This window comes from Equus asinus, chromosome 4, assembly GCF_041296235.1.
Source record: "Equus asinus isolate D_3611 breed Donkey chromosome 4, EquAss-T2T_v2, whole genome shotgun sequence".
Taxonomy (NCBI): Eukaryota; Metazoa; Chordata; class Mammalia; order Perissodactyla; family Equidae; genus Equus; species Equus asinus.
Window position 1 is genome coordinate 106,297,956 of NC_091793.1, and position 18,916 is coordinate 106,316,871.

The 18,916-nt window shown below is 36.1% G+C and overlaps 1 protein-coding gene across 1 annotated transcript in view; it reads right to left on the minus strand.

Annotated features, from left to right (window-relative positions):
* SCN9A (sodium voltage-gated channel alpha subunit 9) overlaps nucleotides 1-18,916 on the minus strand; it is a 168,903-nt gene that overhangs the window by 91,134 nt on the left and 58,853 nt on the right. Inside the window, exon 2 of the mRNA XM_044768770.2 lies at nucleotides 575-882. Coding sequence (XP_044624705.2) covers nucleotides 575-832 — 258 coding nt within the window. The 5' untranslated portion in view covers nucleotides 833-882. The remainder of the gene's footprint in view (nucleotides 1-574; nucleotides 883-18,916) is intronic.

Below are 18,916 nucleotides of genomic sequence, written 5' to 3' on the forward strand. Positions count from 1 at the left end.
TAACTCATCCTCCTTGCTCATTCCAATAGTCTTTCTCTATCCTCAGCTTTCTGGGTAATTTTATGTGATACTCTCTTCCCTTCTTTTTTGAACAATGGAAAATTTTCTGGTTTTCGTCCTACCTCTCTGACCATCTCAGACTCCTCTTTCTCTCCAACACCCTAAACGAAGCGACTCTCTAAACTCCATTATGAGTTGAGCGACTATACATATTCCCATGGATTCAGCTGTCACCTCCCTGCAGATGCATTCTGGACATATCACCAGGTCTTATTTATCAAATTGACAATTATTTTGTTCCTCCAAGTATGCATTTGTACCATGTCCAAAAAAGCAGAACATTTTACTGAACACATTTAAGAAACCAAGGAAATCAAAATGGTATGTCAGTGACAGGACCAGTGGTGACGAAAAATTAGAAGTACCTATTCTGAATATCCTACATATATATTTAACTGAACGTTTTTGTCATGATGTGGTTTTTCAATAAATTGTACTTAATCTCAATTTAAAACATCATTCTGTACAAAAGAAGCAAACAGAGACTGCATCACTGCGATCATAAGACACTTACTTTTTTGTCTGCGTAATAGGGGTCCAGGTCCTCCAGAGGCTCTGACACCATGCCTGGAGGGATGTCCCTGTAGATGAAGGGCAGCTGTTTGCCAGCTTCCAAGTCACTGCTTGGCTTTGGGCCTTCTTCATCATCATCTTTCTTTTCTTCTTTGGGTTCCTTTGTTTTTCCTTCAGCGATACGTTGTTCAATGCGGGCAAGAGACTGTTTTGTGAAGTAGACGAAGCTCTGAGGTCCTGGGGGAGGCAACATTGCCATCTTTTCATCCTGTATATTTCATTTCCCCTTCAGCTCCTTACGTAAGAGGCCTAAGTGGAAACAAAAAAAGCCTTAAGTTTTTGCCAGCCAGAGGTGGCACATTAAAAATACTACTACTAATAAACAGATTTTTGGTTTCAACTACAAGAAGTAATGTGTTCACAAAATTATCATGTTGAATTAGCATTTACTAAGTGATTACTATGTGCAAGACTTAGTTTCCATGCTCTCTAACCATCTTTATTTAAAAATTTGAACTTAACACTTCATAGCTTTTAAAGTAAAAAAGTGATGGGGCTGGTCCTGTGGTATAGCGGTTAAGCTCACATGCTCCGCTTCGGTGGCCCAAGGTTTGACAGTTCTGATCCTGGGCGTGGACCTACATACTGCTTATCAAGCCATGCTATGGCAGGTATCCCACATGTAAAGAAGAGGAAGATAGGCACAGAGGTTAGCTCAGGGCTAAGCTTCCTCAAAAAAAAAAAAAGAAAAAAATGCGAAAATGATGAAAAAAAATTTTTAATTCTGTTTACTTTTCATCTGCATTCACTTTTGGTGCAATTCAACTCAACTTTCTTCAGTTAAAAGTCTTTATGACAGTGCTTCTGATAACACCACTCTTCAGGTTCTCCTCTTGCCTCTCTGATCACCTGATCCTCTTCTGTCTTACATCTCATAACATGCCCACACTCTCACTCCTCTGTCTTGGAGAAACTCATTTCTGTGAAATGAGGTGGTGGAAGATCATTTTACTCTATTTTAGACGTTTATATTTTCTTCAAATAAATACATATCCCTTTACAAATCAGAAAAATGTATTTCTGTTTTCAATTAAAAACAATTTTGGCAAATATTTTAGGAAGAACAAAGCAAAGGAAAGAAATTTGGGAAATATTTGTGATAGATTCAATTAAAAAGAAAAAAAACCCACTATAATATGCATTCAAACCATAACTTCCCTAATTAACTTATATGTGTATACAAAACATTAAAAAAGCTACAGAAAAGAAAAATATGAAATAAAAATTTCATTTCTATATATTAGTATTTTGCAATGTTCTAAATAAAAGAGTTTGAAAAATAATAGTTTCTATTTTAAAAACAGACTCATTAATTTTAAAAAGTCAAGGTAACTTCATAACTCCTCCATTAGAAAATAAAAATGTTGTGTTCTTTCTTTTTTTGCATTAGGATTGCATGAGAGTTGGGACGCACCAATTTCCATTGTGTCAACCCACTGTGAACAGCTTTAAAGATTGTATGTTAAATAATATCATCACACACAGAGGGAAGAAGAACTAAAAGAAGCCATGGTCTGCTATCTTATTTTCCAATGCTAAATATAAAAATTAAACATTCACAGTAGTGACAACACAGGTTATATACAGTCACAGAAAGGGGTGGGAAAGCCTGAAATTAATTATGGTTTTCCAGGTTTCTCCTATTCCCATGTCAAACAAAATAAACTTCAATTATCCTTAAAACAAAATGGATGACTTTCCCCTCAGTTATTCGGACACAGTACAAAAACCACCTTTACCAGAAATCTATGTATGTTAAAAAGAGGTGGAAAACCAGTTTAAAAACAGCAGAAAAATAATCAGTTAGCAACATAAATTTATATAAAAATTTATAAAGCAAATCTAGCCTTTATGAAAGATGCTCTTTCTATGGTTTATCACAAATTGAGTCTGTATTTTGTCATGGCATGTATCATCACATTTCTTTTTTAATCTGCTGGCCCATCTTCATTTTAAATGTTTTTACCAATTACTTATTCTGGGCGTGTTACTATATTAGATATTTAGAGCTGTGAGAGTAAGGAGAAAGCACAGTTTTTGCCTTTACGGAAGATACATTCTAAAAAGGGACACTAATCACACCAAATCATACAGCAAAGACAAACCTAGTTTCACTGTAGTAAAGGAGACTTCAACTAGCCTAAATAACTCACATCCTTTTTTGATATCCTGGTGTAGAAACAGAGATAGAGGCATGTGTTCAGGAGAGAGAGTATCCTAGGTAATAGGAAGTGGTGAGTTCCTCCGATTTAAGTACAAAGTTGCAAACATTTCATTTCTTTTTAAAATTTATTTTATTGAGGTCACATTGGTTTATAACATTACAGAAATTTCATGTGTACATCATTATATTTCGGCTTCTGTATAGACTGCATGGAGTTCACCACCAAAAGTCTACTTTCTGTCTGTCACTATATATATGTGCCCCTTTATCCCTTTCACCCCCCACTCCTACCCCTCTGGTAACTACCAACCTGTTCTCCTTATCTGTGTGTGTTTGTTTATCTTCCACATATAAGTGAAGTCATGTGGTAATTGTCTCTCTACATCTGACTTATTTTGTTTAGCATAATACCCTCAAGTTCCATCCATATTGCTGCAAATGGGACGATTTTGTCCTTTTTATGGCTGAGTAGTATTCCATTGTGTATATATACACCACATCTTCTTTAACCATTCATCCATTCATGGGCACTTAGATGGCTTCCGTGCCTTGGCTGTTGTGAATATTGCTGCAGTGAACACAGAGGTGCATGCATCTTTTTGTATTAGTGTTTTCATGTTCTTTGGATAAATATCCAGAAGTGGAATAGCTGGGTCATATGGTATTCCAATTTTTAATTTTTTGAGAGATCTCCATAGTGTTTTCTGCAGTGGCTGCACCAGTGTGCATTCCCACCAGCAGAGTATGAGGTTTCCCTTTTCTTCACATCCTCTCCAACACTTGTTATTTCTTATCTTGTTAATAACAGCCATTCTGACAGGTGTGAGGCGATATTTCATTGTGGTTTTGATTCACATTTCCCTAATAATTAGTGATATTGAACATCTTTTCTTGTGCCTGTTGGTCATCTGTATAGCTTCTTTAGAAAAATGTCTGTTTAGATCCTCTGCCCATTTTTTGATCAGACTGGTCATTTTTTTCTTGTTGAGTGTTTTTGATTACTGTTTCAGTCTTTACTTGTGAATAGTCTGTTCAGTCTCTATTTCCACTTGATTCAGTTTTGGGAGGTTGTATGATTCTAAGAATTTATCCATTTCTTCTAGGTTACCCAATTTGTTGGCCTATAACTTTCTATAATATCTCTTATAATTCTTTGCATTTCTGTGGTACCTATTGTAGTTTCTCCTTTTTCATTTCTGATTTTATTTATTTGAGCCTTCTCTCTTTTTTTCCTACTGAGTCTAGCTAAGCATTTGTCAATTTTGTTTATCTTTTCAAAGAACCAGCTCTTAGGGGCCAGCCTGGTAGTATAGGTGTTAAGTTAGGGCACTCCACTTCAGCAGCCTGGGGTTCGCAGGTTCAGATCCCAGGCACAGATCTAGCAACACTCGCCTAGCCATGCTGTGGCAGCATCCCACACAAAATAGAGGAAGATTGGCACAGATGTTAGCTCAGTGACAATCATCCTCAAGCAAAAGAGGAAGATTGGCAACAGGTGTTAGCTCAGGGCCAATCTTCCTCACACACACACAAAAACCCAGCTCTTAGTTTTACTGATCCTTTCTTTTTCTTTTTAGTCTCTATTTAATTTATTTCTGCTTTGATTATTATTTCCTTCCTTCTACTGATTTGGGCCTTCACTTGTTATTATTGTGCTAATTCTTTTAGGTATAGTGTTAGACTGTTTATTTGAGATTTTTCTTGTCTCTTCAGGTAGGCCTGTGTTGCTATATACTTCCCTCTTTAGTACTGCTTTCACTGCATCCCATAAGTTCTGGTATGTTGTGTTTTCATTTTCATTTATCTCTAGGTATTTTTAAATTTCTCCTTTGATTTCTTCATTGATCCAATAGTGATTCAGTAGCATGTTGTTTAGTCTCCATGTATTTGTGACTCTTCCAGCTTTTTTCTTTTGGTTGATTTCTAGTTTCACATCATTGTGGTCAGAAAAGATGCTTCATAAGATTTCAGTCTTCTTAAATTTATTGAGGCTTGTTTTGTTTCCAAAATATGGTCTATCTTTGAGAATGTTCCATGTGCACTAGAGAAGAATGTGTACTCTGCTGCTTTTGGATGGAATGTTATATATATATCTACTAAGTCCATCCGGTCTAGTGTTTCATTTAAGGCCAATGTTTCCTTGTTGACTTTCTGTCTGTATGATCTATCCACTGATGTAAGTGGGGTACTGAAGTCTCCTACTATTATTGTGTTGCTGTCAATTTCTCCCTTTATGTCTGTTAATAGTTGCTTTACATACTTTGGTGCTCCTATGTTAGCTGCATATATATTAATAAGCACTATGTCTTCTTGGTGGAATGCCCCTTTTCTCATTATATAATGTCCGTCTTTGTCTCCTGTTCTTTTTTGGCTTGAAGTCTATTTCGTCTAATATAAGTATGGCTACACTCACTTTCTTTTGGTTGCCATTTTCTTGGAGTATCATCTTCCATCTCTTCACTCTGAGCCTGTGTTTGTCTTTAGAGCTAAGATGGGTCTCCCAGAGGCAGCATATTATTGAGTTTTATTTTTCAATCCATTCAGCCACTCTGTGTCTTTTGATTGGTGAATTCAATCCATTTACATTTAGAGTGATTATTGATATATGAGGGCTTAATACTACCATTTTATATTTTGTTTTCTGGTTGTTTTATATTTCCATTGTTACTTTTCCCCTGTACTGCCGTCTGTCACTTCAGTTTGGTGGTTTTCTGTCATGTTTTTCTCAGTTTGCCTCTTTATTTATGTTTTGTGACTCTACACTGACTTTAAATTTTGTGGTTACAATGAGGTTTGTGTGAAAGATCTCATAGATGAGATAGTCCTTTTTCTGCTGATAGCATCTTATCTCCATTTGCCTATGCAACTCTGTCCTTTCCTTTTCCTCTTCTATGTTTTGTCACAAATTATCCTTTTTTGTGCTGTGAATTTGTTACCAAATTGAAGTTGTTACAATAATTTTTGATGCTTTCTTTCCCTTTAGACTTGATGTTATAATTAAGTGTTTAGTAACCTATTCTGATATAGAACTACAATTTTCTGAATCTGTCTACTTATCACCTTGCACAAAGCTTTGTATACTTTTGCTTTTTCATTTCAGGCAGGAAGGCTCCTTTCAACATTTCTTGTAAGGCAGGTCTGGTTGCAATGAACTCCCTCAGCTTTTGTTTGTCTGGGCAAAATGTCTGAAGGATAACTGCTGTATAGAGTATTCTTGGTTGATAGTTTTCCTCTTACAACATTTTGAATATACTATTCCATGTACTACCAGCCTGTAGAGTTTCTGAACACTCTACAGCTGAAAAATCTGCTGATCATCTGATGGGGGTTCCTTTGTAAGTTATTTTCTTCTCTCTGGCCACTCTTAATATTCTTTCTTTGTCATTGACTTTTAACAGTTTTAATATAATGTGCCTTGGAGAAGGTCTTTTTGCATTGAGATATTAGGAGCTCTATTAGCTTCATGTACTTGTATATCTATTTCTATCCCCAGGTTTGGGAAGTTATCAGTTATTATTTCTTTGAATAAGCTTTCTGCTTCTTTCTCCCTCTCTTGTTCTGTGATACCATTATTCTCATGTTGTTTTTCCAAATTAAGTCAGATATTTCTCATAGAATTTCTTCATTTTAAAAAAATCTTAGTTCTCTCTCCTCTTTCACCTGAATCATTTCTAGATTTCTATATTTGAGCTTGCTAATTCTCTTTTCCATATAGTCTACTCTAACTCCAGTGCTTTTCACTTTATTTTTCATCTCATTGCGTTCTTCATCTCTAGAATTTCTGTTTAGTTTTTTTTTTAGAGTTTCAATCTCTTGGGTGAAGTACTCCTTCTGTTCATTAATTTTATTCCTGACCTCACTGAACTGTCTTTCTGAATTTTCTTGAAACTGTTTGAGTTTCTTCATGACAGTTGTTTTGAATTCTCTCTCAGTTAGATCACAATGTTCTGTGACTTCAACTTTGGTTTCTGGAGAGTTATTATTTTTGTTCTGTTCTACTGTGTGACTGCAGTTCTCCATGGTACTTGATGAGTTGATCCTGTCAGCAAATTTGTGGTAGTAAACACCTTTCTTATTTGGGTAAGGATTTGGTTACTTTGATTCTGAGTTGCTTCTGGTTGTACTTGAGAGCCTGCACTTTTCGTCCTCCACTGCCTCTGCCTGAGGTGTTGTCAGTGCCCTCCTTGAGCTGCTTGTTCCTCCAAGGTTGCTTGTGCATTGCTGCTTTTGATGTCACTGCAGTCATGGGTGTTGCCACTGCAATCACCAGGCTGTGAGCACTTCTGCTGCTTCCAGGATCACCTGGGTCTCGTGTTTTCTTACTGGTTCTCCACAGGTTTGGGTGTTGCTGCCCTATGTATCACCTGTGCTGCTGCTCCAAGGTTATGGTTGTCTGGGGGTGCTGGCAGCACTGCTGCCAGGGGTGCTGGGTTCATGGATGTTGTTGTTGCTGCCAGGGGCTTGGGGTCTTGTATGCAGCCCCCAGTGCTGGTAGAGCTGGTTTTGAGGGTGCTGCCACTGGGGGCTGTGTCATGGATGGGTTCTGCTGTGGCTCCTGAAGCCTCAGTTTGCAGGTGCCACCTGCCATCACTCAGGGAGGTACAGGGACTAAGTTGTGAGTACCACAGCCTCTGGTTGCTGGTGTGTGCCAGTGTGCTTTTTGAAACTTCAGGTCAGTGCACCACCAACACTGCCTGGAGTATCTGCATTCTGGATCACCATCACCATGGGAGGAGCAAGGGGCTGCTCCCTTGGTTTCACTGCCTCTCAGAGGTCCAGTCCACCCACCTTCAGCTGTATAGATGTATGGATCTCTCACACATTCTGGTGTGCTGTGTAAGGAGTAGTCTGTTGTTCAATGGATGTCCTCTGGTTGTCACTTAGAAGGGAAAGACAAAGGGAACAACTCATCTGCCATGATGCTGACGTCACTCAAACATTGCAATACAAATTTCAGGATTCTTTTATCAGTCTCTCCAATGGTGAAGAACTAAAAACTTCTTATAAATAGTAGATATACAGCAGCATTTCATGGGAGAGAATATGTCAAAACCCATACAATGGCACATTTAGAAATAAAAACACATGTCTCCTTGTGGATTTAAAACTATGGAAGTATACACTTATGAAAAAGAAGTACAAGGTCAGTCCACTCTGCTGGCCACAAGCAGCTAATATTATTGCTTTTGAAGAGAACTTGGATAGTGAATTGACTTTGTGTTTACTGTTTATCTTGGGTTTTAAAATATTTTACTAAGATAATTTACTCTATTATTTCAATACCAGTAAGAAGAGACATATATTTTGACGTAAAATAAAGTTGAGATGATTTTTTTAAAAGAATATAGTGAAAATCAAGGGACATTGCATGTGCACATCCAAAGTAGCATAGAGTGAATTATGAAAGATAGAGCGAATCATGACACAGCAATTCCACTACTAGGTATATATTCAACAGAACTGAAAACATATGTCCCAACAAAAACTTGTACATGAATGTTCACAGCAGCATTATTCACAATAGCTAAAAAGTGGAAACAACCCAAATGTCCATCAACTGGCAAATAGATATATAAAGTACAGTGTATCCACACAATGGAATACTATTTTACAACAAAAGGAAATTAAATGCAGACACATGTTATAACATGAATTAACCCTGAAAATCCTGTGAAAGAAGTCAGACCCAAAAGGCCACACATTTGTATGAAATATCCAGAATAGGCATATCCTCATAGACAAAAAGTAGATTCTTGTTGCCAGAGGCTGGATGGTGGGGGTAATGGAGAGTGACTGTTAATGGTTAGGGGGTTAATGGTTAATGGGAATGGAGTTTCATTCAGGGGTGATAAAAATGTTCTAAAATTAGATAATACCAATGGTTGCACAACTCTGTGAATATACTAAGAACCACTGAATGCATACTTCAAAAAAGTGATTTTTATGGAATATAAACTACACCTCAATAAAACTATTATAAAAACGATCTAGAAAATTGAATCGTGAAAATTGCCTTGAGAAGAAGAAAAAAGTCTAGTAAAACAGAAACAAATGTGTATATTCAACACCAATCACCTTATGAGTCTCTATAAGCTAAGTATAAACATGACATTGCTTCTTGTCTAAGATTAATTCAGGAGAAGCTAACGTTTAGTTCTAGCACTTAAAGTCTAAGCCTGGTATAGATTATAAAACTTTGGTCACAAACCAGGTGACTTGATTCCAGAATTAGAAGAAGCTTTTTAGAAATTGCACTGTATCAATAGAGAAATAAGGCAGTGAGTACAGCTGCCACCTGGGCTTGGGAGATTCCTCAACACTTTTGGAAATCATAAAGGTGAGGGGCAGTGGTTACTTGCCTCAGCAGACTTTCACTGTACATATACCTGGTCTCTTGGAGAAAAGGTGGCTGAAGAACTCGTATTTTTGTACATCCTACATTCAACTGGAGGGGGTTAGCTTTTTCAAGATTTGACAGAAATTCAGGTAAGTAGATGCTGTGAACTCAGATGTCCAGTCACCAATTCCACTCTTCCATTATTCCTATTCTTTTTTCCCTCTTTTTCTTCCCTTTACTCTCTCTCTATTTATGCACACCCTCAACATAGTTTCTGAGTCACTAAAGTATATACAAACAGCAGTGGCAGGGGGTGATGGATGTCAGTGGTACCACACATAGGAGATGTTTCCCTGATCCTGCTAAATTGAAGGAAGACACTAAGCACATGCTTAACATCAGGGTCTTTGGAAAGTAAGTGGAAGAGACTCTGATCAGATTCTGTGATCATCCTCTAGTTTTGAGGGTATAGGGGAAATCATTACCCCCTATCTGGATGATGGCAATAAATGATGTGTGCACACTTTATTTGGGGGGGTGAGGAAGATTAGCCCAGAGCTAACATCTGTTGCCAATCTTCCTCTTTTTGCTTGAGGATGATTATTGCTGAGCTAATATCTGTGCCAATCATCCTCTATTTTCTATGTGGGATGCCGTCACATCATGGCTAAGTGGTGTGTAGATCCGCACCTGGGATCTGAACCCATGAACCCTGGGCCACTGAAGCAGAGCATGTGAACTTAACCACTACACCATCAGGCCAGCCCCTGTGAAAACTTTTTGAGCATAATTTTGCAATATCTATCAAATACATATCTTAAATATGTTGATTCATTTTTATTGCCAAATAACCTCCCTTCTAGGAATTTATCCAAAAGCAATAATCTCAGATGTCTTCAAATATTTATGAAGAGGTTTACTGCAATGTTTTTATAATATTGAAAAATTGTAATCAATCCAAAAGTCTTAACAGTCAAGGTTTCATCAAATGAAATATGAACATAGGATGAAAAACTGAGCAGCTTTTAAAGAATGCTTTCAAAAACTACTTAATGAGTTATAAAAATGTTATAAAGGATAATTAATGGAATGTAGGTTACACACACAAAAACATATGTATTCCTCTGAACTTAAAAAATATATAGAAATAAAGTCTGAAATTAAATGCACAATGTGTTCAATGAAGCTCACCCCTAGTTGAGAGATTATGGATTATTTTTATTAATGTCTTTATACTTTTCTTTATTTTTCAAATTTTTACAACAAAAATGTCATGCTTTTTTACCCAGAAAAAAATGTACTTTAAAAATAGGCATTTAAATTTGTTTGAGCTGAATTTAACATATTCAATAAAATCAATCAATATTTATTCTCTTCATGTTTAATTTGCAATTTTGAAAAATATATTATTACTGTATTTCCACTTCTTATTAATATTACTATGACTGCATCTTCTTTGGAGTGAGATCACAATATTGCCCACAAAGACAACTTTTGTGTTCTCATGACTATTCTGAAAAATCACCATTTAATCTCATATTAGAAAATACTTGGACAACTACTGAAAATAAAAAGTGAAAGTGTTACCCTGCTATCTAGTATTTCCTACAGTTAAAATAGATATGCAAATATTTGATCTGAATTCTTTCCTTATTGTCTATTATCAATGTGTATATGCATACATCCTCTATCTATCTACCTATCAGTTTATTTTTTCTTCATACACCATTCAAGTCAAAGCAATATCAGCTTCCAGTTCATGACAATGGTCTTGTCTCATGTATTTATCACTCCCTGGCTTCCAAATGCCCATTGCAATGAAAACAACGATGTACAGTAGGGAATAGTTTCATGACATCATCGAAAACCAGAGCAAGACACTAAAAAGTTTTCACAAATATGAATAAGAGATAGCAGATGAGATTACCCTAGTGAGGAGATCAGAGCAGAAACCACAGCCTAGAACACTCATCTGAGAACGTTAGAACAGAGAAAGAAATATTCCTAGTAAAGAAGTCAGAGACCTGGCACTTGGTGCAAGTAGGGCAGAAAACAAGTTGACTGAGCCAAGGATTATCTATTCAACAATGTTTAAGGTCACATTTTCCCACTTCGCCCTCTATATTGAAGTATGAAGCAGAATATTTTGGTTTATCCCCAGGCTAAAACCAAAATATTAATCCCCGAATTAACTGAGGTAACAACTAGCATGTCCAATTCCACCTTAGCTAGACGCAGGGTGGAGTTGACAGAAAGGTGGACTCTTCTTGCCTGTTCCACACCCATACATCTGAAAATGTAAGCCGTAACAACACACTAGACACATACACAGAGCTTACAGTCACCCCTCCCTTTCAAGGTTGGATTTGTTTGGTAAACAGAATTCTATATTCTGCCTATACAAAAACAGAAGCAAACCCGACCAACAGCAGTGTATTTTTCATTCATAAATATTACTAGGTAACTATGGATAAATTGGTAATCAAGGACTACCAAACATAAAACTGAAGGACTAAGATGAGTAGACTAAACTAAGAATTTAGAATTAACATTCTCACAGAAATTTGAGGAGGTACAGAATCTATTGTTAAACAAGAATAGGCTACCAAAAAAAAAAGGAATAAAAAAACAGCAAATATTCTTGGTAATTAGAGGCATGATTTTCAAAATTAAAAATTCAATAGAATGTTTGCTGAAAAGAAGTAGAAGTCAGAATTTTAGTTACTTTTTAAGGGTACTTCACAAGGAAGTGACATTCTCAGGTGTGGAAATGTTCTAGATTTTGATCTCTGTGATGGTCACATGGGTATATACACATGTAAAAATTTATGGAATTCTATACTTTAGATTGTGCCAAAAAAATTTCTCCTAAAAAGTAGAGCAAAAGAGCAAAGAAAAACTCAAAATAAAATTCAGGAGATAGGGAATAATCCAGGGAATTCCAACATCAGTCCCATCTGAGTTTCCAAAAGCGGAAGCAGCAAATGGAAGAGAGGAAATAATAAATGATAGAAGAAAATTAATCAAGTCATCAGGCTGAAAGCATGAAAGTGGCTCAATTAAAAACGTCTATTCTAGGGACTGGCCCAGAGGTGTAGTGGTTAAGTTCACATGCTCTGCTTCAGCAGCCTAGGGTTCACAGGTGCAGATCCCAGGTGTGAACCTACACACTGCTTATCAAGCCATGCTGTGGCAGGCATCCAACATATAAAATAGAGGAAGATGGGCACAGATGTTAGCTCAGGGCCAATCTTTCTCAAAAAAAAATTTTTTTTAGTGAAAATTTACAACTCTGATAATAAATACATGGTTTTGAAAAAAATCCATATATTAGACCCATTATTTGATATCTTTAGGGTAAATTGGAGACAATTGGAAATTTATTTTATTAATATTTCTTGCAAGGGACCAATGCGTCACAGTGCAAACCCTCACAGGGTTAAGGAATGTGTTTTCTACTTTCTCTGCCTAGATAAATACTGAACATTGTATCAGGTGCCACCCATGGCTGGCTTGCTGAATGAATGATTTTCAGTTGTATCAGACTTCATTAAATCTGACACCAATTCTTCCATAAGTAAGTTTTAGATATTATCATTACATTATACTAATACCAAGAACCTGTAGTATGGAATTAATGAGTCTTATTCTCTACTATTTTCTTAGATACTACTGTTTCAAAAGTTCTTTTCACTTATGTTAGGTAATAGAAAAGGGCAGGTAAGTGTCATTTGTCCCTTGTGCTAGCAAAGAATGTATATGTCAAAATGAAGGTATACTCCATCATGGTTCTCAAGCAGGGTGTAAAAAAGAACCATCTGTGTAACTTAAAAAAAAAAAAAATCCAGCATCCAAGGTTTACCAAGAAAGGTGAAATAAAATTTGGGGGGGAGGGCCTAAGCTTGTCTACTCTTAAAAGGCATAAAATATTGATGTGAATCTATTGTTAAGAACCATTTCTAAAGCACCCAGTGTGGTAAATCAAAAATATCAGATGAATATGCATAAATGAATGACCAGGCTTTCGTTATTCAATAAGAGAGGAAATTCAATCAAGAACATAGACAAGTTTTTGGATTTTTGGTTTTTTTGAAGAGTAGGAATGCAAAATATCAACATTTAAAGTCTCCATTTTAAAATATAAATGATAACCATGAATAGCATTTGATAAAACAACATGCACTTTGAACTCTGAATCTGTATGATGCTCAGTGAAAGACAGAAGAGTTGGAATGAGGAGAGAGAAGGAAGGAATTAAATAAAAAGCTTGAAGGAGAGAAGGAAGATGACAAACAAACCAAACAGGAAATGAGAATATAAAAACAGAAAAAGGGATGAGAGATTAATAAAAGTGCTCTTGGTCCCTTAGCATACTTCCAGCTATAAAGTCCAAGACAATGAAAAAGCAAAGCAAGTTCTTCATCATATAGAGTTTTATTTTGAATTCTCAATATTTTAAGCATCACTCATGTTACTCATATTAGTTCATCACTGTTAGGTCTGGAAACCCCATTTCGTATTCCTTATTCTCTCCACATTCATTTGAGGCATACAGTGCTCCTCCTTGGAGTGTCCCCCATACTCACTCATCCTTCAGACATGTCAGCTCTCATACAACCTTAGATAATCTGTTGCTAAGCAGTAAGAAAAGAGAAGGAAGATATACTGCTGCTGTAAAATAACCAAGAGTTACATTTAGTCTTTCCACATGTTTATTTTAAAAAGTTGATCTTCCTCCTTTCAGGGATAAATGACCACATTGTAAAAAAAGACAAAAGACATTAAAAGAAACACTTTTATTTTATCAGCTTAAGAGTTAAAAGTGTGTTACTACTTTATGAAGCACTATTTAGGAATATATAAATTTAAAAAAATAATTTTTCACTTTACATGACTTTATACATTTTCTTTTTGAGTTCTTGCAATATGACTCAAATTCCAAGAATGTAAAATGGACAAAATCCTTCAGAAATAATTAATGTATAACATGATGTGCACTTGTATCCAATACAGAAAAAAAAATGTATAGCATGAAATAGTCTTGCATTCGATACACTAGTTTCAGTAGCTCAAAGATCAGCAATCATCTTGACCTTCGCCATCGCAATCCATGTTCAACATTTTATAGCTGTGGATCTTGTGCAGCTGACTTAAGTCTGACTCTGAGTCTGTTTCCTAGTTTGAAAAATGGGGTTAATAATCACTGCCTCAAAGAGTGGTTAGGATTGGGATGGTTAAGTCTGTAAAGTTCTTAGCAGCGAGTTTTGCACATACGAACCATTTACAAACGGTGCTCTTAATATTATTAACTTGTCTCCTCCTGCCTTGCTTTGGTCAGTTTCATCATGCATCTGTAATTAAGATCTATTAATTATGTTAAACTTGAGGATATTTTAATTTATAGGAATTTATTAGCCTTTTAAATATGCAACATTTCACATATATGTATAAGATAAACAAAGATTTGGTTTAGACTAGTAATTCAAGAAGAAATTCTGGAAGTAGAAAGCCTGGAGCTTGAATCCTGAGTTCACCACTCACTGGCTATGTGACTTTGGATATCCAAGTTATGCAACCCTTCTGGGCCTAAAAACACTGAAACATTTAGAACAGTACCAGTTACTTTGTCAAACATAATGTTAGACACTATAAGTAGTGCTAGGATGAATATTGATTGCTCAGATGTTTAGATTGCTGCTGAATTTCCTTTAAGTATGTGAAGACTTGAAAAATACATTTTTTTAGTTAGACAAAGTTATGTGGCTCAAGAACCATCATTAAGATTTTTTCTTTTTTAAAAAACATTGAATTAATATTTCTGAACAGGCTCAAAGGGAAATGAATTCTAACACTTGGTTCACCTTCTGAGAAGCATTTAAGCATCATTAATGGAGTCTCTGAACAGAGTACAAGACTGATTCCTTCTTCAAGCAAAGAAATATAACAGATAATCTCCAGAGAGTTTTAGGGACTCTGGGTGCCTGGTACGGCTCTGAACATACTGTTCTGAAAACTGCAAAGATGAGGAGCAGCCATCAGGAAGCTGCTGTGGGGGATTCCTCTACTCCTCAGGGTTTCATGAAGCCCTTCATATGGGGATAAACTCTGGGAGGGAGATGGGGATGGGCTCCCTAGATGTTCACAGTCCAACTGTGAATCTCCCAGAAATCACCGAAGTGAACCCCAGCACTAAGTCTTACCTAACACTGGGTGTCTTACCTAATACTAGGTGTCTAATATTGGAACTCTGAACTGCAGTTCCCAATTGATTTATTGGTAGGATATGTGTGTAAAATGTCCGTATAAGTTTGTAATATTAATTGTAGTTTTGTATTGATTTTTACCAGCATACTTTGTCTTACGTATGAAATCTACATTTAAACAATGGAATCAGTTATTCTCTTAAAATTGACTAATAATAACATACATCCAAAATTACACAATGTTATAAACAATTATGATCTCAATAAAGTTACTGGAAAAAAATATTTCCCATAGAATTCTTTTAACAGTGTTTCATTTGGCAACTTTCAACATTTCTTGCAGAAAACAAGTAATGTTTGTACTTCTTGTTTGTTAAATTGTGTTTAGAGGGATGAAGGTATGATACTTCCTTATCCCCAAGAGCAGGAGAATAATTACATGCTCATAACTGTAGAATAACCTCAGGCTCTGTTTTATATTCCATCACTGACTCTCTTACCTGTAGCCAACACATTCTATATACATAAAATTAAAATCGATCCAATACACCAATTTGAAGATCTGCCAAAATCTGAATCAAACTGGGTCAGATCTAAATTATTTAAGACAGTGGACAAATGTAAAAATAAGTAAAATAGAATGTTTTATAGATGCTCACTGTTGTGAAATGAAAAATTGCTTTGAAAACAATTTCTCTGGAAACAGAGAGTGATATTTTCCCCACAGGTAAAATTTTGGTCAGAGTACCCTTCATTTTTGAAGCATTCTCAAGGTGCAATGAATCCATACATGAGCATTTAAAAAAGCATTTAAAGATAAATCATGGTTAACATCAACAGTGATAATTTATGTTGATGTTATGTACCCTTGATATGACATGATGAGAATGGAACTTTACTTGCATGGTGTTCCTCCCCAAACTCGTAACTTCCATCTAATCATGAGAAAAACATCGGAAAAATTCCAATTCGGGGACATCCTGCAAAACATCTGATCAGGACTCCTTCAAATTGTCAAGGTCTTCAAAAATAAGGGAAGTCTGAGAAACTGCAATAGCCTAGAGATGCCTAAGGAGACATCATGGTAAAATGTAATGTGTTATCCTGGATAGAATCTTGGAAGAGAAAAAAGACAGTAGGGGAAAATGAAGAAAGTCTGAATAAAGTAAGGACATTAGTTGATAACAATAATGTATCAATATGGTTTCATTAATTGTGACAAATGCACCATACTAATGTAAGTTGTGAATAACAGGGGAAACTGGGTATGGGATACATGGGAACTCTCTGTACTATCCACATAATTTTTCTGTAAATCTAAAACTACACTAAGATAAAAAGTTTATTTTAAAAAGAAGAAATCACAGATGTAGAATTACACTAATATTATGTAAAGTTAAGAATGTCTCGGGGCTGGCCCTGTGGCCGAATGGTTAAGTTCACGTGCTCTGCTTTGGCGGCCCAGGGTTTCACCGGTTCAGATCTTGGGCGTGGACATGGCACTGCTCATCAGGCCATGCTGAGGTGGCGTCCTACATGCCACAACTAGAAGGATGCACAACTAAAATATGTAACTAAGTACTGGGGAGATTGGGGAGAAAAAGCAGGGGAAAAAAAAAGAGAAGATTGGCAAGAGTTGTTAGCTTAGGTGCCAATCTTTAAAAAAAACAAAAAGAATGTCTCAGGAAACTTGACTTTATCAAGTAAATACATTGCCATCATCTATAATGTACCTAAGTGATAACAGACCTAGAAATGTGAACTACTTTTAATTAAAATAGGTTATAATTAATACATAAAAAACATATTTTACACAGTATAAAATGGCATCACCTTGATCAATAAGGGATCTGTGAGAAATGCTGATCAAATTTTTAAAGTCATTATGCTTGAGAAGATAATTTTCTATAAATGTACCCTCTTGGGTAAGGAATGAGCTTAATTTATAAACATAGAAGTAGAGTGGAGTCACAATGTCTGAGTCCTAATTATACTTAAGGGCCATTATGACTAAGTAGGCTAAAAAATACATCTGTAAAGGATTCTCTGTGTGTTTTCCTTTAGAGTAAAAGTAGTTTAACCCACTTGGTAGTTTTAAGCATACTAAATATTTTGTAAGTTGTTAAATTAAGACTTTTCTATTTATCTGTCTTGATGTTGTTAAGACACAGAAGGCCCTCTTTTGGTTTCCAGGTTTCTTTAGGAACTATGGGGTAATGCTGAGATGAAAGAAACATTTTTGACTCAGAAAGTCTCATTTTACTGACATCTGAACACCTGATAACATCATTAAAGCAAGACAACAGACAGGTCCACCCTGGCTGTCAGGTCTACTTAACTGTTTCTTTTATTTCCTTTTTTTTTTTTTTTTTTTTTTTTGCTGAGGAAGATTAGCCTTGAGCTAACATCTGTGACAATCTTCCTCCACTTTATATGTGGGTCGCTGCCACAGCATGGCTGATGAGTGGCTGATGCCTGGGATCCAAACCCTCAGACCCAGGCCACTAAAGCAGAACATGCTAAACTTAACCACTTTGCCATGGGGCTTGCCCTTAATCATTTCTTATAACCATGAAGGCCTCTTTTGCCACCAAGGCATTTTAAAATCCTCTCCTATGTTCAGCGACATCCTCTCTGCATTTTCTATCCATAAACGCTACAATCCCATGATAAAAAAGAAAGAGGAGAAATGGGAGAGGCAATGTTTACTTCAGTATGAACTGTTATGCTATAAGCTCTCTTCCAGAGAACTGAAAAATCTTCCAGATGAGTCTGGAAGCTCTGCTCTATATCTTGACACCAAAGGAAGTATTGGCATGCTTCCTACACCCAGGCTCAGAACGTGAGAGGAATATCTAGATCATATGAATCTTGTATGTTGAAAACAAGGAACACAAAGCTGAAACATTCAAAGACAACAGGAAGTGCAGTTTAGTAATTGAATAGTTCTACTATTTAGATAAGAAAGTGAAAGCTGCTAGAGGACTGAATCTAGAAAAAACAAAGAAAAATAATCATTAAACCAGGTTTGAGTCCAGTCCTATCTGTTCCCTGAATTCTAATGAAAAGGCCTCTCAATAGTTTTTCATTTAACTGATACCTGAATACCTGATCACATCATTGGAGGGAAGCAATAGACGGATCCACCTTGGCTGTAAGGAATACACTTACAAATTTGGTTCCATCATTGGCAGGATGACTACTGCACTTATGTTGCAAACCAAGACTTCTGTCAAGAGTAAATGCTACGTCACATAGGACACTAAGACAAAAGGCATTGGGACTGTTCTGGGTAAGCTTAGACACATGGTCATCTTACTTTTTAGAAGTCCTTGGAGAAATTACGAAATAGGACCTAAGATCCTGGCACTGTCTTGTAATACTTTTCCTTTTTATGGGAGCATATGAGACTAATTGTCATGATCATTATTCTTTATTAAGGTATGCCACAGTTATCTGTGCTTTTCTGCAAGATTTTATGGCAGCACAGCAGTACTAAAATAAACATAAGCAGAACTTAAATCTTAAATTCTTGCAATTTAATCAGACTGCCATCGCTACTGTTTGGAAATCCCTTAT